Source organism: Dermochelys coriacea, chromosome 25, assembly GCF_009764565.3.
Source record: "Dermochelys coriacea isolate rDerCor1 chromosome 25, rDerCor1.pri.v4, whole genome shotgun sequence".
NCBI lineage: Eukaryota > Metazoa > Chordata > Testudines > Dermochelyidae > Dermochelys > Dermochelys coriacea.
The window spans coordinates 3737882-3763485 of record NC_050092.1 but is presented as its reverse complement, the minus strand read 5'-3'; the positions used below and the strand labels follow the sequence as shown (position 1 = coordinate 3763485).

At 56.8% G+C, this 25604-nt stretch overlaps 1 protein-coding gene across 16 annotated transcripts in view; it reads left to right on the top strand.

The window, feature by feature from the left end:
• Positions 1-25604, top strand: part of NFIC (nuclear factor I C) — a 161025-nt gene that overhangs the window by 115210 nt on the left and 20211 nt on the right. For 10 of the 16 annotated variants that reach the window (XM_043502799.1, XM_043502801.1, XM_038384228.2 and 7 more), the window contains exons 7-10: positions 2924-3046; positions 3861-4045; positions 6959-7118; positions 10590-10675. In XM_043502799.1, the coding sequence (XP_043358734.1) occupies positions 2924-3046; positions 3861-4045; positions 6959-7118; positions 10590-10675 (554 nt within the window). The remainder of the gene's footprint in view (positions 1-2923; positions 3047-3860; positions 4046-6958; positions 7119-10589; positions 10676-25604) is intronic. The other 6 variants (XM_043502808.1, XM_043502806.1, XM_043502807.1 and 3 more) reach the window with 2 other exon arrangements.

The window sequence follows — 25604 nt, the reverse complement described above, 5'->3', positions numbered from 1 at the left end:
GGGCTCAAATCCCCCAGCTCAGCACTCCGCAAAACTCAACGTATTTTTAGCTCTCCTAATCTTTCCTCATAAATCAACAGCCAACTATCCCGGCTGAGGCCCATAACGGGGCAGGGCTGGGGCGGGGGTCTCCTGCCTCCAGGAATGCCAGTGACTCAGCACCACAAGCTGAGCAGAGCAGATCTAGATCCAGAGGGTTCCTTTACTTTGGGTGACGCCCAGTGGCAGAGGGAAAAACAGCGTCTCCATCCCATTTGCTTAGACAGGCTGACAAAGGGGGGCTGGGCTGGTTCCCATTCTCCTCGACACAGGCACCTCTGCCCTGACAGATCCCCCAGTGGGGAAAGCAAAGGCCCGGCAGGGTGGTCGGCCATGCTGGGGGCATAGTGCCCACGTCGCACAGAGAACGAGGGAGATGCTTACATCTGGCTCAGGATTTCATGGGTACCAAATGGCCAGTCGCCGCAGGGCTGCCTTCTCAACTCAGTCACCAGCGTAGAACACCACAGCCATCAGAGCCACCTCAATTTATCCAGCCTGGGCCTGTCTGGACTGGTCTCCACCTGCCCTGGGCCTGTACGGACCTGCCCTGGGCCTATACACCCCTGCCCCCGCCTACCCTGGCCTGTACAGCCCTGCTCCAGCGTGTTCTGGTCCTGTACAGCCCTGCCCCCACCAGCCCTTGGCCTGTACACCCCTGCCCCCGCCTGTCCTGGGCCCAACCCCCATCTGTACAGCCCTGTGCCCACCTGCCCTGGGCCTGTACGGCCCTGCCCCCGCCTGTCCTGGGCCTGTATGGCCTGGCCCCCATGTCCAGCTCCTAGGCGGAGGGGCCACAGAGATTCTGTGCGCTGCCCCTAGCCACAGGTGCCACCCCATAGCTCCCGCTGGCCACTGTTTCTGGCCAATAGGAGCTGCAGAGCTGGTGCTCAGGGTGGCAACCCTTAGACCTAGGAGACGGACATGCCGGCTGCTTCTGGGAGTCATGCGGAGCCAGGGAGGGAGCCTGCTTTAGCCCCACTGCATCGCCGACCAGACTTTTAGCTGCTCGGTCAGTAGTGCTGACCAGAGCCACCAGGGTCCCTTTTCAACTGGGCATTCCAGTCGAAATCCGGACACCTGGCAACCCTACCACCACTGCCCCAAGGCTGTACAGCCCTGCCCCCGCCTGCCCTGGGCCTGTATGGCCCTTCCCTCACCGCCCTGGGCCTGGATCCCCCTGCCTTGGGTATTTCCCTGCCACTGCCTGGCCCGGGCCTGTATTTGCTCTATTCCTGGCTGCGTAACTACGGCCCCAGCCTTCCTGTGGGCAGAGCGCTGGTGCTGTGCACAGTGTGCCCTGCAGAGCGGGCGGTTCCCCCGGTAGCCTGGGCCCTGCGTGGCTGGCAGGGACAGGACGGGACAGGAGGGGAGGAACATGCCAACCCCAAGGGCTCCGCTCAGCAGGGTGCATGAGACGCGGCTAGGGCGGCAGGTGATGGGTTTCGGTCCTGGAGGGGCCAGGATGAGGTTTGGGTGGGTGGCCTTGCGCAGAGCTCACCTGCTATGTGCCCCTCCCGCCAGCTCCCCCAGGTCAGGGCCCCCTGGGCCATTCACCCTAAGGGCAGGAGAAGCGGGTTGGAAACACAGAACTGGAGCCATGTGCAGTGGGGTGAGGCTGCCCAATGGGGAGAAGATAGACACCTGCACACCTGGGGATGTATACTCCTGCCAGCACATGTATACCAATGTGTACAAACACACATGCACACACACGTGCAAACACGCCTACCCTTGTGTATACATACAGCCATGCACACACATGCCTACCCATGTGTAGACACATGCACACACCCATGTGTAAACACACACACATATCCATGCGCACACACTGCTGCATACCAGTGTCCACTCAAATACATATGAATACCCATGCGCATACATATACCGACCCTGCTGCACACCCATGTGTACAAATGCACACCTGTGCACTCGCACAGACATTCGCACACATAACCATTTGCGCACACACACATACACACGCTTGGGCAGTCAGCTTGTCACTTCGACCCTCTGCGAGCCAAGCAGTCAAAGCCAGGGAACGTGACCCACTTCATAAGCTCCTGCCCATCCCTCTGTCGCTACCTAATTAACGAGAGCAAATTAGTGGCTGTGACAGGGCCCCAGGAGCGTCTCTGGGTGCTGCGCCCCCTGCTGGCTCTGCGCAGCAATAAGCCAGCCATGCCCCTGGAGTTCTTTCCGCTCCGTCTCTGCCAGTGACGCCCAGCCCAGCCCCCTTTCCTGGTTAACGCTGGGCACGCCAGAGCCCTTCCTTGCTCCCACAGCACCACATAGGCGCCGAGCTGCACTGCATGCAAACTCTCGCCTAGGGACACCAAGGGTATCCCCTGCCCCAGGGTCTGGGAATAGGGGATGGGATGGATAACTGGATGATTCCCTGTTCTGTTCCTTCCCTCTAGGGCACCTGGCACTGGCCACTGTCAGAAGACAGGATACTGGGCTGAACGGACCTTTAGTCTGACCCAGTGTGGCCGTTCTTATGTTTGCTTCCCCGGGTTCTAGGCTCAGTCGCTGGAGGGATCCCCCCTCTCACTCCCCCCAGTCACAGTGGTGATTTCACTGGGCTGTCAGCGCCTTGGGCCAGGGCCAGAGTGAATCCATTCATTGGCCGTCTCCTCTGGCCTCCGGCCTCTGAGCCTAGCGCTCCAGGGGGGTGGTGTGCCTGGTGGGAGGGGGAACCCTTCCTGACCCTGGGGGTCAGATTCTGCCCTGACGCCTGATACTGAATGATGCTTCTGATGGGCTCCACTGTGGATTTCATTTATGGGCCTTTTAAATGCCGCCCCTGGGCACCATCATGGGCCCGAGCAGCGGGGGGCTGACCCTTAACAGCACCACTTCTGCTTTTATCATGGCTCATTAGGCATCTCCCCCGTGAAAAAGACAGAGATCGACAAATCGCCCTTCAACAGCCCGTCGCCCCAGGACTCTTCTCCAAGGCTGAGCTTCACCCAGCATCACCGTCCGGTCATTGCCGTGCACAGCGGTGAGTTTGGCTCTCCGGGGGGAACAGGGTGGGGCGGTTCCTTTGTCATTCACTGCCTGGGAAGGGGGGCTGGGCAGGGGGCTCAGGCAGGGGCTGCACTAATGCATGTGTGGCTGGTATCATTTCTGCTGCACCCTCAGCCTGCCAGGCACCCTGCAGGCAAAGGGCTGGCTCTGAAGAATTTGCAAGGGAGAGCCGCCAGCTACAGTCTGCAGGGTCTGCGTGACCGTGACCAGGGTTGGGGACAGAAAGAATCCAGCTTGGTTTTCAGCCCAGCATCCCTTGGGCTTGTGGGCTGGGCCCTGTGTGATTGAAGGTGGGGAGGGGAAGGGGTTTTAAATAGGGTGGTTTCTCAGAGCGGGACTGGTTTGCAAATGGCAGTGGTTAGCACCGTTCATCTGCCAAATGCTTCACCAGTGTCAGCGAATTCTCCACGCACCTTCCTCCCGGCCCCAGAGGCAGGTAAGGATCAGGGTCCCCGTCCGCAGATGGGAAAAACTGAGGCACGGTGCGAGGTTCAGTGACTTGCCCAAGGCCATAGAGGGGCCTCGGGGTCAGAGGCAGGGTGAGGGCTCGGGAATCCCTGGCTCCCGGGCCCCACTGCCCCACCGCGACGCCTTGAGCATGGTGTGATACAATGTCAAAGGTGTAAGGCAGCTGGGCTGTGTGGGGCTGCCACCCGACCCACCATTAAGGGGGCACTGGAACTAGAGCGGAGTGCCCATGGGGCAGGAGGGGGTGCTAGGGCGCTGCCTGGCCTGGGGCTCTGAATGAAGGCCGCCCTGGTCCTCTCTTTGTCTCTCTCCTGCTCTAGGTATCGCTCGAAGCCCACACCCTTCATCTACTCTGCATTTCCCCACCACCTCGATCCTCCCCCAGGCGGCCTCCACCTACTTCCCCCACACGGCCATACGGTACCCGCCTCATCTCAACCCGCAGGACCCCCTGAAAGATCTCGTCTCACTGGCCTGCGACCCGTCCAATCAGCAGCCTGGACCGGTAAGGAGCTGCCTAGGAAGCCCCCACCGCTCCCCCACCCTGGGGCCTATGTGGGGGAGAGTCCCACAGGGCCAATGCAACCCGGCTCCTGCCAAACTGACCTGGCACGTCCCTCACCATCAGAGACCTGTGAGCTGGGGACTGCTTGACTCAGCTCTCCGTGCTGTCGCCAGCCTGAGGCACCCTGAGCTCGGACACTGCACCGAGCGGCACCGTAGGAGCTAAATGAGATAGACGGGGTTTCTCTGGGCTCCGTCAGGGTGAAATTCCTCCCTTCCCCCCGCACACACACACCTGTGCTCTGCTCACAGACAGCCTGTGGGCTTGACTGGGGTGCAGGCCTGTGGCTGGCCCCTCCACAGCAGAGAGACGCTGACACTTTGCCCCAGGAGAACATCCCATCCCGGGTGCAGCCCATTTGCAGATAGGACCAGCTCTGCTTTTCCACTCCCCCTGGGTCGTTTTCCTGTCCCTGAGGCGTTCGCTGGGAGCAGGGGGTTTCATTCTCTGGCCCAGGACAAATCCCCGAGAACATGGTTTGATTATTATTTTTAAATACCAATTAGTATCTTTTCCTCTTTCATTTGACCGCAAAGCGGGCCAGGGAAGGGGTGTTGCTGGACTGGGGCCGGCCCCTGCTGCATGGGAAAGCCCCATGCCACCACACTCTGCCGGGACTGAGAACTAGGAAGTGAAACTGACAATAAACTGAAAGTGAAACTGAGCCAATGCAGCTGGGCTGGGGCAGAAAGGAAATTAGCTCAGACTGTAATGCTGGCAGGAGGTTGGACACAGCACCGGGGGAAGGATGGAGGGAGGGACCGACCACTTCTCTCTTTAGAGCGTCCTTTGAAGTATAACAAACGATTTTCAAAAGCTAAGGCCCAAGTCCATTGTGGGAGTAGAGGGGTTTCCTGCCCCACGACCCATGAACTGTCTGTCCCACAGCACGTGTGCGGATGACAGTCCCTCACACACATTACCTGTGTTGCCAGGTCCTTCTGAGCTCCCAACTCGTTCCGTGCCAGGCACCTATGGTGCATGGGGATGTGCTGTTTCCCTTGCCCCAGGCCCTGTTAGTGCTATCTGGTCACTTGAGGGGGGCGGCGGGGGTCTGTCTTCTCTCTGTGTCGCCTTCTGCTATGAAACCTCCTTAGCTTCTGCTCTGGCCCCCTCCCTGCCCCCCTGCAGCACCCTGGACAGTTCCAGCATCGCAGGAGCAGGTCAGGACTCATCCACCTGCTGCTGAGACAGCCTGGACCCCCCCAGCCAGGACTAGAACCCCGTCCTGCCACTCCCACGCCGAGGGAGCGCTTGCCAAGCTGGCAGTAGTAGTAGGTCCTGTATCCTCTCTCTCACATACATGCCACTGCCTCTCTCCAGACTTGCCCGTGGGTTCTCCTCGCTCCCAGCACTGACTCCTGGCTGCCCCTTCCTCCCTGCCAGCAGCTGGCCCTTCGCCCAGGAAAGCCATTCTGCTGAGCACAGTTCAGGCTCTGCTCCTCAGCCCAGCACATCACTCCGTTGGGTTTTCCTGGAGGATCCCCCCTCCCCAGTCCCTGGCTGGCTGTGGGTTAATTTCACACCCCCCAGGGAAAGGGGGCTACAGGCAGACTCTGCCCTCTGCAGCCCTCCAGCTGACCACCCATTGGGAGCTGGGATTTCCCAGACTCTGCACAGGCAGCCTCCGGTCCAGGAGGCCAGTGGCCAGAGTGAGGGGCACAGGCAGAACCCTGCACTCACCCCAGAGTCCTGTGTGGCAACTTCTCCCGCTGGTGGCTGGGCGCTGGTGCAGCAGCTGCAGGGACATGACCCCCATGCTCAGGTCCGGCTGGAGAGGCAGAGCCCCCAGCGGGAAGATCTAGGAGACCACACAGGAGCCTCTGAAAGCTGCAGAGCGGGTGGCAGGGAAGGAGGCAGCTCCACAGCCTTTGAAGCCTTCAGCTGGGCCCTGCATCCTGGCCCAGGCCCCCAGCCCCTGGGTTTTGATGTAGCAGCGATTGCTTCCCAGCTGGCTCTGGGCCACCTCAGCTGGGCGTCCCTCCCCACAGGGGCTGGTTCAAAGGGCTACCTGCCATGGGGCTGATATGGAGGGGTGCCGCATGGTGAGCCTTGGCCTCAGAATTCACTCGCTTCCACTTCCCCCTCCTGATTCAGAGGGCAATTTGGTCAATGTTAGGGAGTCTAAACTGGGACCCCCAGGCTCTGCCCATGCCCCTCAGTACCGACCTGCAGCCCCCTGCTATTCCAGTGCTGCCCCCCCACAACTCTGCTGATGCCCTTCAATCCCGACCCCCAGCCCCCTGCAACCCCTTTCCTGTGTTGCTGGCAGAGCTGCGCCAATGCCCCTCTGTCCTGGCCACCTGTCCCTGCCGTTCACGTCACAAGCCCAGCTGGCCGATTGCGCTATGGCTGATCTGGGACCCCCAAACTCAGGTAGCTGGGAGCTAGTTGCACCCAAAGCCGAGGTGGGTGCATCTCGTGGGACTCGCTCGCCGTCAGCCACTTAGAGGATCCCTGGCTCACCCCTCCCCTGCCAGGGCCTCTCCTCATGCACAGTGGGAGGGGGATGCAGGCCTGTGCAGGGCCTGGGGTTCCCCATGCTGCCTCCAAGCAGGGCCCTGGCTTTGCATCTGCTCTTTTCATCAGCTGCCCCAGCTGGTGCCTGAAGCCCATCCCTCGCCCCTGTCCCCGAGGCCTCCATCTGGACCAGACCCCTAGGGTGCCCACTGCTAAGAGCAGGGGGGGTTGCATCTCCCCATCTCCGCCCTGCTGCTGCCGCGGCCCTCCACCACCATCCCAATGGCACCTCTGGCGACGCGCCCGGGAGGGCTGGCTGCGGGCTGCGCGGGCCTGTGCTGCTCTTGCTTCCTAATGGCTTGTTGTTTGTTTTTGTCTGTGTTGTGTCCCCAGTTAAATGGAAGTGGTCAAGTGAAAGTGCCCAGTCACTACATTTCCACCCAGATGCTGGCGCCGCCACCTCCCCCTGGCATCCCCCGGTTGGCTCTCTCTCCTGACACCAAATCCGCCACGACAACTTCCGAGGGCGGGACAACCTCACCGACATCACCCAGTAAGCAGCCCGCGGCATCGCCCAGCATCGCAAGGGGCCAGCCACTGAGTCCCTCCCCCGCAACGCCTCCTCCTGCCTCCCGCCCTCCAGCTCTGCATCCATCCCATCACGCCCGGCAGTCACGCTGGTGCTGGGGAGCAATGGGTGTTGTCTGCGGCCTCATGCCCGGAATAAGGGGCTCAGGGGAGTGGGTGTGGAGTTGTTTGGGAGCCAGGGACCTCCTACCTATTAGAAAGCAAAATCAGTCAGTGTCTGACAGCCTGCGTGGAATGAGTTTGCTGGGTCTCAGTTGGCTTCTTAGTGGTCTTCAAGTCGCATCCCCTGCTTGGCCCCTCAGGGCATTCTCAAGGCACTGAATGGGCCATGGACACTGAGCTTCCCTCTCTTGTACCCAAGGCCTGCTTCACAGCCAGAGGGAGGGCCCGGTACTCCAGCAGGGAAATGGCCTTGTGCTTCCCAGGACATGGGTCTCTGCCGCTGGCCACTCTCACGTGCCTGGGGAGGCAGGTCTGAGCTGGCGCTGCCGGGAACGTTCACTGTGTGCTGCTTCTCCGCTCTGCCTGGCAAACCTGCCTCCTTCACTGGCCTCTCCATGGTGCATGTGTCCAGGACTGTTTCACATCAAAAGTTCTAGGGATTTTCAACCCAGGATGGGCGGGGCAGCTGGACTCCTGGGTTCTGTTCCTGGCTCAGCCCCATGCTTCCCGGCAACCCTTGGGCAAGTCACTTCATCGCTCTGTGCCTCAGTTTCCCCATCTGGAAAATAGCTGTGGGGTGGAGCTAATGCCTGTCCCATGGGCTGGCTGGGGGTTCCATTGGCTAATGGTCATGGTGCATTGAGCTCCTCCGATGGAAGGCATTAGGGAAGGACGACATAGGACTGATGGTTGGAGGATTAAATGCATGCATCCATTGGCATGCACAGTGCCCTGAACTGCAAGGGCATTCTCCCAATCACTACGTATGCAAAACTAAACAGCAACGGTGGAAAGCTGCAAACGCACTGGAAACTTCAAAGAAAGAGAGTCCATGATGAGTCTAACGAGCCAGAGGCCATGACCTCGTTAGCGATGGCAGTCAGTGGCTAATTCACCCATCAGCTTCCAGCCCATGAGGATTTGTAAGGCACTTCATGCACTGAACATATCTATGGGTCCAACCAGAGCCCCATAAAATTTGGGCCCAGCCCCCTACAGCCTGTGAGCATCAGAGCTGGAGCATTCTTGGGGCAGGCTGTTTGAAGCAGCAGCTGGTCCCTGTCACCCAGCATTCACCCAGCATGGGCAGCTCGGAGGGGCAGTGTTTTGCCCTGGAGTTCAGGGAAGGCTGGGGTTTCAGACAGGATCCCTGCCCCCCAACCTGATGTCACATCCAGTCCATCCCCTCCTGCCCACTCCGTCCTGCTTGTTTTATATATCCCAAGCCATGGGCCTTGCCGCTCTTCACCCCATTCCCCAGCTGGAGCTGTCTACCCCTTCCAAATGGTGGAGCTGGGCCATCCCATGGGCCTGGCACAGTGGGGCGTCGGGGCACAGCATCAGCATGTCAGAGTGTGCCCCATGGCAGAGGCCTAGCTCCCAGGGCACCAACATGGTCCTGCAAGATGGTCTCAGCTCACGTTGCCATCACGTGTCATCGCCTAGCACCGCCCAGTGCATTGGCTCAATCCTGGCTCCTCAGCCATGCCCCTCCAGAGCATGCTCTGCCACACACACACACCCAGGCCACGTGCCCCCTGAAAGCCCAGCTGCCAGCCACATCCCAGTGAGAAGGAAGCGGCACCAAGTGCTGCATGGAGCCTGACTGCCCTGCGCATCCCCCGAGCTCCTAGCTTGAAAGGCCGGCTGTGAGTAAACAATTCCCCTGCCAGCAAACCGTAATCGCCAACTGGAAACCCAAAGCTCGCTGATGGGAGCGAACGAGGAAAGACTCGTCAGTTATGGATGGGGCAACTTGGCGGAGGCAGGAGGGAGCCGCCTTCCAGCTAGAGCGGAGGAGGTGCGTTTGGAACGAGCTGGCGCCGGGAGGGGCTGCCTTGAATATTTCATCAGCATTGATGAATGATGATTTTTTCATCCACTCCCTCCGGTCTGGGAAATAACCGTCCAGAGCCGCGGGACCTGGAGCCCCCACAAGCCAAGGGGAAAGGTCCCAGCATCCCCGGGGGCTGGGGAGCAATGGGAGAGCTGGCAGCTCTGCCAATCCATCCGCAGCCTACGCAGTGTGTCCATGGTGCCCCCTGGGATGGAGAGATGGCAGAGCTCAGCCGTGCCCATGCCCCCCATTGAGCCCAGACCTCTGGATCGGTAGCACTACAGGCTCCTAAAGCTCTCTACACAGCCCAGCCACTGGAGGGGGCCAGGGAGCCACCCCCTGACAGCGTGGGGCACAGACCCAAGGGCTCTGCGTGGAGGCTTCGGGACACACCCCGGGGGGTCTCCCCAGGTGCCTAGGGCAGCTGCTCTCAACGCATCTGACGCCTGCTCCCTTTCACCCAACCCATGGCCAGTCACAGCACCGGGAGGCACCTCCTAGCCCAGCTTGTATTAACCCTCCCGATGGGGCTGGGCCACCCCTGGCTTGGCCGGGTTGGCAGCTGGGCCATTTCAGTGCAGTTCCATGCACAGCTCCAAGCAGAGACACAGCCTTCCCCGAGGCTCTGAGAACTACAGATCCCAGCACACTGCGCTGCAACAAGCTCTGCCCCCTCATCTGAGGGCTGTGATTAAAATGCAGGGGGGTTAGTGGAGGACATGTTACCTAGTGGGTAGAGCAGGGGCTTGGGAGCCAGGCCTTCTGGGGACCTGTCCTAGCTCTGCCGCTGATTTGCTGTGTGGCCTTGGGCAAGCTGCTTCACCTCTGGGTTTCCCCACCATTGGCAAAGGGCTGCGGATCGCACTGTGCCTTGGTGCACGGGGTTTTGGGAAGCTCTCAGATCCTGGCATGGGAAGTGCTGAGTGCTGTGTGTGTGATCCTGCTCTCTGGGGGGTGGGACTAGAACCATGTGTCTAAGTCCCTGTACTGCTGGTATCACCCTGCTGCTGCCCAGGTTGTGTGTAAACAGGATTCTAGACTCAGGGAGTCTCAACCCTGCACCTTTCGCCATCACTAACCATTCAGAGCAAGTGTATTTGAGAAGCACCCATGGGACATGGATTCAGTCCATTCCCCAGGCCCTGCCCCCCAGCCTGCCATCAATATCAACACAGAGGAAGCAAAACCCTTTGGGACAGCTAGACAGAGCGACCTCGTGGATAGGGCTCCCATGCCAAGCCTAGCAGGTGGAGCCCAGGCCTGTGCCAGGGATGCCTGGGTTCTGATCCCAGCTGTGTCCTGCAGTGACCTCAGCCATGTCCCTTCGCCTCCCTTCCCAGTGGTGTGCAGCTGCTGGTGCTGGGCCGTGATGACTGATCAGCGCATCAGAGGCGCTTGCCATTTGATGAGCTAATGAGCTCTCGTTTCTGTCCCCAGCCTACTCTGCACCCGGCACGCCCCCTGCGAATCGTTCCTTCGTGGGATTAGGACCAAGGGATCCGGGAAGTATGTACCAGGCACAGGTAAGAGCTGCGCGCACTGGAGGCCTCCGTGTGCCACGGCCCCGGTGGGAAGGGAGCGCTGGCCTCCCACAATAGGGACTCTTTGCCATGGCAAGGAAGCCCTAGCAGGCCATGCTGGGCAGGGACCCTGCCTTCCAGCCACAACCAGGATTTGGCTGGGAAACAGCCAGCCCCGTGGCCAGGCCAGGTGGCAGCATCCTGGTGGCTCAGTCTCACTGGCAACTGTCTTGCTTTCCCCGGTGATCTGGTTCCCTGTGGTCCCAGGTGGGATCAGGCCAGCCTGTGGGCATGTGAGCAGCAAGGCCCTGGGGGAGGAGCATGACCAGGCAGCCTGTCTAGCGAGAGCGGGCGGTGTCCTGCCGAGCCGGCGTCACACAGCCTCCCCTGCCGTCCGTCGGAGCCCTAGGGCTCACCAGTGCTGGGCCCAGCTCCCCAGGGCAAAGCGAGCGCAGAATGCCCGCTGGGCAGAGCGGAGGGGGTGACGGCCCAGCATGGCCAGGGCTCAGGGCCGGATTCAGTCACTCAGGGCAGGCCCGGCAGAAGGGGCCAGCTAATGTGTCTTTAAGCCTCGGCTCTTTCCACACGCGAGGCCATGTGGGCAGCAGAGAAAAGCCGCAGCGCGGTGCACCCCGGCCAGGCCCCCTCCACTGGACACCAGCAGCAGCATGGGTGCCGTGCCCTTCCTCCAGTTCCGTGCCAGCCGGGGAGGAAGCTCAGGGGGCCATTGGTACCTACTTTAAGGGCCCTCAAAGCCAGAGCTGCCCAAAGGGGCCTGTGTGTACCTGGGAATTGGGCTCTCCCTGGGCGCTCGGCAGCCTGTGTTCCAGCGTAAGCCCAGCCAAGATTTGTCACAGGCCACGACGCCTGCATCAGACCCAGGTACAGCAACGCACTGGGGTGGTGCCCGCGCAGCCGCGCGTCTCCCTGTGCCTGAGCATCCCCCATGCTGCCTCGCCAGCTTCATCTCAGTGCATTCTGGGAGAATCCGGGCCACTGTCCCATCGTGCCTCAGCAGGGGACGAAGTGCCCAGGGACACGTGTGCAGAGTGGCACCAGCGTGGCAATTCATCCTGGGATTGCTAGTGCACAGAGAACAGGGAGCAAGGCGGAGCCGCCAAACCGGTTACAGGGAGACACCCAGGAGCCAGCCTGGGCCTCTGGCAGAGCGACCCCTGCTAGGCTGCCATGGGGACGAGCCCTGCATCAGCCTCGTGTGTGTGGGCCCAGCCCATGACTACTGGTACCACTGGAAATGTGTGAGGGAAGCCCGAGCCCTCATGTGCCAGGTGCTTGCCCTGCCTAGTTCCACACGGTCAATTGCTAAAGCAGGGACTGGAGTCCGGGGGAGAGAAGCAGGGTCCCGCTCCTGCCAGTCGCTGCGAATGCCCGCCAACAAGACACTGCCTTAGAGACAAATCCCACCCAACTGCTTGCAGGGCGGAGGAAGGCCAGGTGCGGGGTGGGCTGACGGATTAGCACTGTTTTCGAGGCTGGCTCACTGCTGGGGCAATCACAGCCTTTGACCACTAAGTCGCTGGTTCAAGCCCAGCCAGGGGATGGTCTGGAGTGGCTGCTGTGCAGCGGGTCTGGGGAGCCCGGTTGCTCCCCTCACACCATCGCTGAGGGGTCTCAGAAGGGGGGTCCAGGGTTGCGTGGGTCAATCTGGGCAACTGCTGCTGCCCGAGCTGGAGAGAAAGGGCCCAATGCGAAGCCAATAGAAAGACTCTCATTGGGTTTGAACTGGGCATTGGAGGGAGGAAGGGAGGTGGGTCACCCGGCTTGCCCTGGTTCTGAGTTCACTCCAGAGCCCATGCTGGACTCTGCTGTCCGTGTCTTGGCTCTGCTCCGGCCTCCCTTGCTTTCCCGGCCGCCTTGGGCACTGCAGCTGCCTGGAGCCCAGCTCCCATCTTGGCACCCGACCAGCAAGCCAGAGCCTCATAAAAAACAGGCCACTAAAAAAACAACTTGGCAGCTGGCGCTGAGTGGCTGTTGAGCTTGCACCCCCCACACCCCACCCTGGCCAGATTGGCACAGCCGCCGGTTGGCATCTGATTGGCTGGCTCCGTCGCGTGATGGCCGTCAGCCAATGGGATTCCTCCGGCGATGTTGGCACCTGGCAGAGATGCTAGGCGGAGCGCGGCTGGTGGTGCAGCGAGGAGCCATTACCCTCCCCCCAGAGCCCCCACGTGAGCTCGGTCCGGAAGGGGCAGCTCTTTGCTCTTAAAGAAACAGGGGCTTAAAATTCCACACACACATACCCTGCCCCTTCAGAAATGAAATGCCTCGCCCCCAGCCCTGACTCTGGGCCCCCGACCCTGCTGCTGGGAGCGGCTGGACCCTGGCTATGCTGCGGGCTCACACACAGCCCCCCAAGGCCTGTCACAGCTGGAGCTGGGAGCTGGAGTGTGGATTTTCAGCTGCTTTTAATTAGCATCGCTTATTATTTAATCCATAATTCATTAGCTGGTGTTTGCAGGGCACAGCGTTCCCAGGTGCAGTACTGTGTCACTAGGTGGCGCCCTTCCCTCTAAGTCCCTGCTCCTCAGCCACACAGCCCAGGGACCGCGTGGCTTTAGGCGGGCACTGCAGTTTGTTGTGCAGACTAGGGCGGCCCCTGTCCCAGAGCCCCTTGCGCTAGGCGCTGTACGCCCACAGAACAGAGGCCATCCCTGTCCTGGAGCTTACAGTGCTGACAGAGAGAGGCCAAGGTGACAGGGAGACTAGGAGACACGCCACATCCGGCACTGGGGGATTATTACAGATGTGGGGAGGGGGTTCCTAAGGGTCTGAGGACAGAGTCCTGGCCAGCGCCCTACCCCAGGACCTGCTCCTGGGATTTCCACAGGGCACAGGATTCCTTGTCATGTCCCATTCTGAGCGGCTGCTGTTAAACGTCGTGTTCTACCCCAGAGGGAGCTGCATTTCAGCAATCGGTGGAATGAGCCCAGCGTATCCCTTCCCTCCGTGATGGGTGTTGGTGGGTCTATGTCTGAGGAGCCTGGGGTGAGCCCCGCCAGAGGAAAGGCCCTGCATCGGGGCTGGTTAGGTGATCACATGCTAAGCAGGACTTCTAATGATGAACACATTAGCTGGGTGCCTCTTGGGAAGCCAGCTGTGACCCAGCAGAACAGTCACTTCTGGCACGAGTTAGACAGCCTCAGCTCTTCCAGTGGCGCTGGCTTGGCAGCCCCTGCTGCTCTGTGTTCAGCCACAGCCTGGGCACCCCGGGGAGAGCCCAGAGCACCCTGAGGGGCCAGAGGGCACGGCCAGGCCTCACTCGGTCCCTGTGGAATGCCAGCCAGGCTGCCAATTAGCGCCGATTGTTCTGGCGCCATTTGTGTAGCAGACAGTTGGCAACGAGGCCGCGGTGAGCCCTGTGCTGCTGGGAATTCGCCCCCCTCCGCTTTTCCCTTCTCCGTTTGTCCACGTGTTGGCAGAATGAATGCAAGGACTGTAAACACTGGGCTGTTTGTCTGGTGTCTCCGGGGGAGGTTGGAGGCTGGGAGGAACTCAGGTGAACACTCAGCTCATTCATTGTGGTTTGAACCCCCAGGGAACAAAGGTATGTGCAGAGAGACCAGGTGTGCTGCTGCCGGCTGCCTGTGCCCTGCGCTCTGCACAGCATTGCCTAATGTAAACTGCAGCTCGGGTTGCTTTGCCAAGGGGCCAGGGCACTTCCAGAGAACACCGAGCAGCTGCTGACCCAGCAAAGCGGGGGCTAAACTAGGGCTGTCAATTAATCACCGTGAACTCAAATGATTAACACGGTTAAAAAAATTAATCGCAATGAATCGCACTGTTAAACAATAATAGAATACCAATTGAAATTGATTATAAATATTTGTGGATGTTTTTCTACATTTTCAAATATACTGATTTCAATTACAGCCCAGAATACAAAGTGTACAGTGCTCACTTTATATTATTATTTTTGATGACAGATATTTGCACTGTGATAAAGATAAAGAAAAGAAATAGAATTTTTCAATTAATCTCATACAGGTTACTGGAGTGCAATCTCTTTATCCTGAAAGTGGAACTTACAAATGTAGATTTGTGTTTGTTGCATAACTCAAAAAAAAAAACCTGTGTAAAACTTCAGAGCCTACAAGTCCACTCAGTCCTACATCTTGTTCAGCCAATCGTTCAGACAAACACATTTGTTTACATTTATGGAGTCCTACCTCTAATTCCCCACCCTATAATGCACTTTCACAACAAAGAGATTGCGCTACAGTACTTGTGTGAGGTGAATTGAAAAATACCATTTTTAAAATCTTTTTTACAGGGCAAATATTTGCAAACAAAAATCATAATAGAAAGTGAGCGCTGGGCACTTGGTATTCTGTGTAGTAAGTGAAATTGATATATTTGAAAATGTAGAAAACATCCAACAATATTTAAATAAATTGGTATCTATTAGTGTTTAACAATGCGATTAAACGTGCGATGAATCGTGATTAATTTTTTTAATCATTTGACAGCTGCGGGCTAAACCCAAAGCCCCGAATACCACGTGGTTTTTAGCAAAAGTTGCACCCCATCCCCACGGTCGCTCTCTGCTGATCATGCTGTTACTTTACCCTGCAATGTGTGTGAGTGCGACCTCTGCTGACTGGCTTCGGAAGTGCTTCACTGTGTGTCATAGCCTCTGTAGGGCTAGTGGGGGAGTTGGCTCAAGTGGCAGGGCCTGTGCTCTCAGCGCCCGCAGACCCGAGTTCTGTTTCCTGTGTGGCCATGCCATGTAGCAGAGGGACAGCTGGGAAGACACCAGTACCTACAAGCGCGGTTGCAGGACATGATGCGTGGGATCCGCTGCCCGGCTGGCTCCACAATGTCGCGCTGGGCTAGTGATTGGTGGGAGGCCAGGATACCGCAGGCAGCAGTGTCGCCATTCACTGGGGTGGGGAGGGGGGATTCTTCCGGCTGAACCACCCCTTCAGCAATGGTGGGGTGCTGTGCTCTTCCCTCAGGGTCATGCCCGATGCCTCGGGGTGGCACTAGAGGGTTCTGTGCTGTGGGCAGCCGGGTGGGTGACTCAGCAGGGCCCCTTTGCCCTCTGTGTTTAGTGCTGCAACACTAGGGGTGCAGAGAGCAGGTGGGTGACTGGGTAGGAGGCGCTGTCCCCTCAGAGCCCCAGTGCAATGCCGGGGGGTACTGTGAGGCACTCTGCCTTCCAAGTCAGCGCTGCCCCCGTGCCCAGCTATGGAGCTGCAGGATGCTGTGCTGGGGGTAGCTGTGCTGGTGATCCTTGGGGTGTCTCTCTCCTGACTGAGCCCCGCCTGCCCCACCACTCCCAAGCGCAGCAATGATGGATGATTGACGTTCCCAGTGTCACCCAAACACCTGCGTTGTTCTTGGCTCCAGCCACAGCTCCCCGGCTTTCCCCTTTGTCCCGTCCGCTCCCCACCTGGGCCCAGTCAGATCAGTTAAACCTCAGAGGGAAAGCAGATCTTCAGAGCAGGTGCATATCCGGAGCTCCAGCCACCAGCAGCAGCCTCTCTCTACTCCGTCTCAGGGAACAAGTGTGCCTTGTCTCCCTCCTTTTCGTACCCACTCCCCCAGCCCCTCTCTCTGCCTCAGTTTCTCAGACATTTCCCCGGGGTTGGGGGCGGACGCAGAAACTCAGCGAGTCAGTTCAGTTCCCAGCGATCAGGTGTCACTGGATGGCCCCCAGTGGCAGTGGCAGGGGGTCCAGGCCTGGACTGGCCATTGGGATTGCACTCAGCACCGGGACCCCCGGCCCTGCAAAGACACAGTGCAGGGGGGCCTTGTGCTGCCACCTGCCGGGGAAATGCAGAACTGGGTCAGATCTCAGTGCCCAGATGCTCCCACCGAGACAGCACATGAGTGATCTCGGGGACGCGGCCTCCTGGCTGCTGCACACAGGCTGTGTCCTGGTTTTTCTAATTCTGGCCTGGACATTGTCTGTTTGTGAAGCCTGACGTAACCTGTTTATTCCCCCCCCCAGGGATTCCTGGGGCACCCCAAGACACTGAAACCCCAGCGCCAGGGGAAGAAGGGAATTTTAGTTCCTGTCTATACTAGGAAAAAGAAAAGCAGTACTTGTGGCACCTTAGAGACTAACAAATTTATTAGAGCATAAGCTTTCGTGAGCTACAGCTCACTTCATCGGATGCATTTGGTGGAAAAAAACAGAGGAGAGATTTATATACACACACAGAGAACATGAAACAATGGGTTTATCATACACACTGTAAGGAGAGTGATCACTTAAGATAAGCCATCACCAGCAGCAGGGGGGGAAAGGAGGAAAACCTTTCATGGTGACAAGCAAGGTACGCTAAATCCAGCAGTTAACAAGAATATCAGAGGAACAGTGGGGGGTGGGGTGGGGGGGAGAAATAACATGGGGAAATAGTTTTACTTTGTGTAATGACTCATCCATTCCCAGTCTCTATTCAAGCCTAAGTTAATTGTATCCAGTTTGCAAATTAATTCCAATTCAGCAGTCTCTCGTTGGAGTCTGTTTTTGAAGCTTTTTTGTTGAAGGATAGCCACTCTTAGGTCTGTAATCGAGTGACCGGAGAGATTGAAGTGTTCTCCGACTGGTTTTTGAATGTTATAATTCTTGATGTCTGATTTGTGTCCATTCATTCTTTTACGTAGAGACTGTCCAGTTTGGCCAATGTACATGGCAGAGGGGCATTGCTGGCACATGATGGCATATATCACATTGGTAGATGCGCAGGTGAACGAGCCTCTGATAGTGTGGCTGATGTGATTAGGCCCTATGATGGTATCCCCTGAATAGATATGTGGACAGAGTTGGCAACGGGCTTTGTTGCAAGGATAGGTTCCTGGGTTAGTGGTTCTGTTGTGTGGTGTGTGGTTGCTGGTGAGTATTTGCTTTAGATTGGGGGCTGTCTGTAAGCAAGGACTGGCCTGTCTCCCAAGATCTGTGAAAGTGATGGGTCGTCCTTCAGGATAGGTTGTAGATCCTTGATGATGCGTTGGAGAGGTTTTAGTTGGGGGCTGAAGGTGATGGCTAGTGGCGTTCTGTTATTTTCTTTGTCAGCCACACTATCAGAGGCTTGTTCACCTGCGCACCTACCAATGTGATATATGCCATCATGTGCCAGCAATGCCCCTCTGCCATGTACATTGGCCAAACTGGACAGTCTCTACGTAAAAGAATGAATGGACACAAATCAGACATCAAGAATTATAACATTCAAAAACCAGTTGGAGAACACTTCAATCTCTCTGGTCACTCGATTACAGACCTAAGAGTGGCTATCCTTCAACAAAAAAGCTTCAAAAACAGACTCCAACGAGAGACTGCTGAATTGGAATTAATTTGCAAACTGGATACAATTAACTTAGGCTTGAATAGAGACTGGGAATGGATGAGTCATTACACAAAGTAAAACTATTTCCCCATGTTATTTCTCCCCCCCCCCACCCTACCCCCCACTGTTCCTCTGATATTCTTGTTAACTGCTGGAATTAGCGTACCTTGCTTGTCACCATGAAAGGTTTTCCTCCTTTCCCCCCCCTGCTGCTGGTGATGGCTTATCTTAAGTGATCACTCTCCTTACAGTGTGTATGATAAACCCATTATTTCATGTTCTCTGTGTGTGTATATAAATCTCTCCTCTGTTTTTTTCCACCAAATGCATCCGATGAAGTGAGCTGTAGCTCACGAAAACTTATGCTCTAATAAATTTGTTAGTCTCTAAGGTGCCACAAGTACTGCTTTTCTTTTTGCGAATACAGACTAACACGGCTGCTACTCTGAAACCTGTCATTATACTAGGAAAGTTACACTGATGTAAATTGATCCCGTTACACCGGCACAAACCCTTAATCTAGACACATTAGTGAACTAGATAAATTCATGGAAGACAGGTCCATCAATGGCTATTAGCCAGGATGGGCAGGAATGGTGTTCCTAGCCTCGGTTTGCCAGGAGCTGGGAACGGGCGACAGGGGATAGATCACTTGATGATTCCCTGTTCTGTTCATTCCCTCTGGGGCACCTGGCATTGGCCATTGTTGGAAGACAGGATACTGGGCTAGATGGATCTTTGGTCTAACCCATTATGGCCGTTTTTATGTTATTACGTAAAACAGTTTAACACTGGCCTAAACCAGTTCAGTTTGTGCTGGCAAATTACAGGCTTAAGCTAAACCAGTGTAAGTAAGGGTTAAACCAGTATGAGTGTGTCTACACATAGGGATTCATACTGCTTCCCACCCCACAGGAAAACCAGGGACAATGAGATCTCTCAGTACCCCAGCTCCTCTGCTCTTGTCCCATCTCCCACCTCCCCACCCCAAGGCCTGGCTCCTCACCCCACTGCATTCCCACCAAGCTGTGTCTACGCTGCCAGGGGGGCACTGAGCACACGGGACAGACAGACCCTTGGCTCCAGGACCCAGAAGGAGCAATTAAATGGCAAGTCCCATTTGTCCCTTGCAGCCCCAGGGTAGAGCGTGCTCAGTGGCTCTGTGGGGATGGTACCTGCACAGCCCCCTCAACACAGAGGAGCTGCGAGGGGCTGGAACATGCTCAGTGTGGGTGGAATCTTTGGTGCGTTTAGCTGCCAAACTATGACAACTTTGACAAGTCCCTGGAAAAATCATGGAGCAGGTCCTCAAGGAATCAATTCTGGAGCACTTATAGGAGAGGAAAGTGATCAGGAACAGTCAGCATGGATTCACCAAGGGCAAGTCATGCCTGACTAATCTAATTGCCTTCTATGATGAGATAACTGGCTCTGTGGATGAGGGGAAAGCAATGAGCATGTTATTTCTTGACTTTAGCAAAGCTTTTGATACGGTATCCCACAGTATTCTTGCCAGCAAGTTAAAGAAGTATGGGTGGGATGAATGGACTATAAGGCGAATAGAAAGCTGGCTAGATTGTCAGGCTCAGCGGGTAGTGATCAATGGCTCCATGTCTAGTCGGCAGCCGGTATCAAGTGGAGTGTCCCAAGGGTCAGTCCTGGGGCCGGTTTTGTTCAATATCTTCATTAATGATCTGGAGGATGGTGTGGATTGCACCCTCAGCAAGTTTGCAGATGACACGAAACTGGGAGGAGAGGTAGATACGCTGGAGGGTAGGGATAAGATACAGAGGGCCCTTCACAAATGAGGGGATTGGGCCAAAAGAAATCTGATGAGGTTCAACAAGGACAAGTGCAGAGCCCTGCACTTAGTATGGAAGAATCCCATGCACCGCTACAGACTAGGGACCGAGTGGCTAGGCAGCAGTTCTGCAGAAAAGGACCTTGGGGTTACAGTGGACGAGAAGCTGGATATGAGTCAACAGTGTGCCCTTGTTGCCAAGAAGGCTAACGGCATTTTGGTCTGTGTAAGTAGGGGCATTGCCAGCAGACATTGGTGAGGCCTCATCTGGAGTACTGTGTCCAGTTTTGGGCCCCACACTACAAGAAAGATGTGGAAAAATTGGAAGGAGTCCAGCGGAGGACAACAAAAATGATTAGGGGACTGGAACTCATGACTTATGAGGCAAGGCTGAGGGAACAGGGATTGTTTAGTCTGCGGAAGAGAAGAATGAGGGGGGATTTGATAGCTGCTTTCAACAACCTGAAGGGGGTTCCAAAGAGGATGGATCTAGACTGTTCTCAGTGGTAGCAGATGACAGAACAAGGAGTAATGGCCTTAAATTGCAGTGGGGGAGGTTTAGGTTGGATGTTAGGAAAAACTTTTTCACTAGGAGGGTGGTGAAGCACTGGAATGTGTTACCTAGGGAGATGGTGGAATCTCCTTCCTTAGAAGTTTTTAAGGTCTGGCTTGACAAAGCCCTGGCAGGGATGATTTAGTGGGGATTGGTCCTGCTTTGAGAAGGGGGTTGGACTAGATACCTCCTGAGGTCCCTTCCAACCCTGATATTCTATGATTCTATGTTTCTCTACTGAGCATGTGCAAGCTGAGATTTCTGAATCTGGGCAGATTTTCATGGGGCTGGAAGAAGGCAGCTCCCTGCAGGCAGACACACACACCGCCAAATTTCTAGTCCCTGCTACACAGCACCGGGGCACCAGAGCTGCTCAGCTAAACAGCTGGAAGAATTGTTTACATGGGCACAGCAATGGGTTTTCCCCAGCCTCACTTAGAGGAACGGGTGGACCGTTTTGGTTGGAATTTTGCTAAAAAATCCAGCCCTGAGCAGAGACCTGACGTGGACAATTTCATCCCAGATGGTTAAAGTTCGTCAGAAAACTGAGTCTGATCATGGGAAGCATCGGGCAATAGGTGGCGCTGCCTGCTTGCCCTGCCAGGAGTGGATTCTCTGCAGATCCTTCTTCACCCCAGAAGAGACATCACCCCACTTTCTGAACAAGGCCCTTTGCAGTATTCCAGGAGGCTGATCTCCTGCCCACAGATCCCTGCTCTCAGCTGGGCCTGTCCTCCCAGCCCCAGCAGCAGGCCCTGTCTGCTGGGGTTCGTCCCCCTGCGGCGGCACTCACTGCATGTTCTAGCAAGGCTGCCAGGATCCCCCACCCCATCCAGCAGGACGTGGTTTCCTCGGTAATTTTCCATTCCCTGGCCCTGTGCAGCCAGCAGACACCGTGCTGGCACAGCATGGAGCATTCATAGAAATGAGTCAGTCCAGGCTTGGAGCTGGGCTGCTGAAGCTCCAGGGAGCCAGCTGCAAATAATTCATGGTGCTCTCCAGCAGGATGGAGGCTGGGAGAGGTCCCTCTCCCCCAGCAGGCAGCCAGGACTTCAAAGAGGGGCTCGGCCCAGCCCCCTCTGGCCCCTGGAGCAGCGGGGATGGTGCAGCAGCACCCCAGGAGAGGTGAGACAGTGCCGCAGGCTGAACAAGGGATGCTGTGCGTGGCCCGGCTTGTCTGGTGCGCTGGTACCCCTGGCAAGAGGCTGGGGCCATTTTCCTGGGGTCACCTGGAACAAGAGAAACTAGGAACGAGAGAGAGGTTTAGTTCCCAGGTCCGATCAGAGGGGCTCTGCTGGGTTCTCGTCCAGGCTTGCCCTGCACTCCGGCAAATGGTTTCCCATCTTGGCTGCTCAGTTTCTCCAAAGGACTCAAGCGAGAGGGCTTCCCTCGGGCTGCCCCAGAGAAACATCTGGGACTGGGGCCGGGGCCACAGACCACATCCGAGCCAGCCTGGGCAGCACAGTTAGGGGTGCACCCCCAAGCCACCACACCAGTGTGCTAGGCACTGTACACATGGGGCGAGACCCCCCCTCCAGTCCAACGGGACAAGGGGAAGGGACTTGCCTGAGCAGTGGCAGTCAGGAATTGCAGCCAGGTTCCCTGAGTCCATGGCCAGCGCTCTACCCGTTAGACTGCACTGCCTAGCTCGGCCTGTGGGGCTTGCCTCTCGCTTGTGCTGCCTGTCTCCGACTGGAAGGGGCAAAGCTAGGGACCTTCTGTAACGTCTGAGCAGAGCACGGGGGAGCCAGGGCCCCTGTGACACTGTTGGGCAGGGCTGAGCCAGGCACAGGGGGCGATGAGGAAACTGAGCCCTGTCGCCATGAGCAGCACAAAGGGGCACAGCAGGGGGCAGCCCCAACCCCCTGCAGCAGTGGGCTCCTCCCGCCATATGCCCCATTCGATCTCCTGGCAGTGAGGAGACCGTACCCCAGCTCCCTTCCCCCCAACTAGCCCCAGCAGTAGGGCCGAAACCCCCAAAGCAGGTGCTGGGGAGCAGGGAGTGCTGGACCTGGCTCATCCCCTGGCTCCAGCCCCCATCTCTGCTCTGCAGTGAGAGGCTGGGAATCTGCCAACTGCCCCACCCACCCAAGCCAACCGGCCAGGTTTCCATGCCAGACTGTTACCGCGCTTGGGCTGCCCACATGCAGCAGTGGGACAGCAGGAGCCTGGACTGCACCCTGCCACACTCCAAAGGAAGAGAACCCTCCGGCCATCTGCCTGTGCGGGGCTACAGATCACGTCACCCACTGTTACAGTGCAGCCATCTTGGGGTGAAGCACAGCAGCTGGGAAATCTTGCCCTGCCATATTGCCCCAAGGTGGAGGGCAGATGGTGAAGAAGAGTCTAGGGTCCATGTGCAGTTGCCCGGAGCCATGCAGGGGAGGCTGTAATCACCCCACAAGGGCATTTGGACCAGCGCTTGCAAACAAAATCCAGACCAGCATGGGATCGTTGATGAGCTCAAATGATGAGGATCTTGGGTTTACACCTCACCTCACCCAGAGGGACATGCCTTCTATTGACCCCTCCACCTGCCCTGCGCCACACTGGGGTCAGCACTGGCCGGGAGCGGGAGCACCCCCTACTGAGCCCCCTGTAGCACTATGGATTTGCTGTAAAGGTCTTTCATCCAAGCACTGCCTAGGCTGTCCTCCCGAGTGGTTCAGGCTGGAATGTCGGCCCCAGCACTGCCCCACCCTGCTCTGGGTATGTTCAGATTCAGAGCCTAGTCCAGATGCTTGCTCGGCCACGGGGGTCTGAGAGCCAGTGCGATGGCCCAGCCCAGCTGCGGCCCTGGGAAACGGCACATGCTCATCCATGGAGATTCCAGAGGAGCCTGGGGAGCTATACACAGCTGCCCCATCCTGGGGGTCTGAGGTCCCTGCAGAGGAGATTGGATCTTGAGTCAAAGCCTCTGTGGAAGTTGAAATGCTGGGGACAAAACCAAGCCGAAGCGAATATAGGCCAAGGCTCAGACAGCTGCAGGTCAGGCATCCTGGAACTTGGGGGCAGGAGCTCCGACCGCACAGGATACTCCGTCTGGTTCCTGTTTCCGCTGCCTGGAGCAAGCTGACGGGTTTTTCATGGACCACATGGCGAATTGGCCTGTCCTGGCCGTGCCCTGCCAAAGCCCAGCAGGGGAAGAAGTGGAACTCAAGAGGGCTCCCAGTGGGCCTGCTCAGAGCAGAAACCCAAACCTCAGACAGCCAGAGCCCCGTCTTACTGGGGGCAAGAGACGAACGTGGGCAAATCACGTGAGGAGCAATCAGTGCCGATTCTGCACTGCCTGGGCACATGCTACACTGGGTGCCCCCGGCAAGCATCACTTGTGTCATCCACAGCACAGGTACAGCAGCAGGGCAAGCTGCCCCCCAACCCTGGGGCTGCTCTAGCATACCCAGGGCCACGCCGGACCCAGACAGCTGCACAGCCACGGCTCTTCCTGAGCCCCTCCTGTTATAGTATCTGAGCACTTCCCACCCCTTGATGAATTAACCCACCAGCCATCTGGGCGGCAGGGCAAGGCTGTTATCCCCACTGTACGGATGGGGAAATTGAGGCACAGAGAGGCCAGGCGACATGCACAAGGTCACACAGGAAGTTTGTTGCAGAGCAGGGAATTTAACCCAGGTTCCCAAGTCCTAGACCATCACTCTAACCATTGGTGCATCCATCTTCTCTCCCCCACAGCATGGGGTGGGGGGGGATCTGATTCTCCCATGCCCTGGACCTTGTGTCCTCATTTGCACCAGTGCCAAGTGGGCATAAGATGGCCCCAAGTGGAGATGGCAACACTTGGCACTGGCTTTGCCCAGGTGACCCAAGGTGCAGGGCACTGGAGAAACAGGCTGGGGTGGCCCAAAGGGGCTTCAAGCCACCTTCACCCCATTGCCCTCACCTCTCTCCAGTCCTGCCCCACTGCAGGCACAGCAGTGTTGACCCAGCTCTTCTCAGGGTCTGTGAGCCTCGATCCATGTGGGTGCAGGTCGAGGCAGTCCTGCATTGGAGGGTTGCAATCCAGGTCGTGGGAACCATCATCCCCAAAACTAATAACGTGCTGGATTATCAGACCAGCCTGACGCTAATCCTCTCTCCAGCCTGGGGTCAGGTCACCCGCTGATGGTGCTTCTCCCTGCATGACCAGCATGATTAGCCTGCTGGTGTCACACGTGCACCCCGGGCAGGGGGGTTTGAGGTGGGCTTGCAGGGGAAGCTGCCTGGTCCAGACCAGCTCAGCTCTTTCCTCGGGGTTCCCTCACTGGCTCCTCCTTCATAAAGACAAAATACCCTCCCCCACCAGGGAGCTGCTAGGAACTTTTATCCATCCCCAGGGCTCACATTCTGCATTCAGCTGGATCCTCTGACGTATTCATTGCATATCAGTCTGCTGCTGATCTTGTTAGCTCTTGATGCATCACTTTTGTATCACACTCTAGCCCAGGGCTAGGATTTCCAGCCGTTATCTGAGTGCCAGGGGACAGTAGGGAGGAATCATATGGTGCATTTGACTGAACCCAATGTTAAATATGGGAAGCCTTGACCAAATGGAGCTGAACTGATCGGTGGCAGGGGGTGAGACCCTGCTGTGATATTAAATACACAAGCACAAAATTGCTTCTGTGAATAAAAGTCTCCTAGTTTTAGGGATTTCCATAAACCTAACAACTGTGACAGCAGCCAGAACTGATCCCTTTCTAATGGGCCTTTCTGTTTTCCTCAGTAGGATTGGATTTCCACTTTTTAAAAGATGTCTTTTTGTCTCTAATCACCTTTTTTACTCTGTTGTTCAGCCATGGTGGCATTTTTTGGGGCCCTCTTATTGTTTTTTTTATCTGGGGCCTGCATTTAGCTTGAGCCTCTATTACAGTGTTTTTAAATACTTTCCATGCAGCTTGCAGACATTTCACTCTTGTGACTGTTCCTTTTCATTTCTGTTTAACTAGCTTCCTCATTTTTGTGTAGCTCCCCTTTCTGCAGCTAAATGTTCCTGGGTATTTGGTATTTCTTTCCCCCGCCCCAAGGATGTTTACCTTATGGTCGCTATCACTGAGCGGTTCAGTTCTATTCACCTCTTGGAGCAGATCCTGTGTGCCACCTGGGACTAAATCAAGAACTGCCTCTCCCCTGGTGGACTAGCTGCTCCAAGAAGCAGTCATTAACTGTATCTAGAAATTTATCTCTGCACCCTGTCCTGTGGTGACATGTACCTAGTCAGTATGGGGATAGTTGAAATCCCCCATTATTACTGGGCTTTCTGTT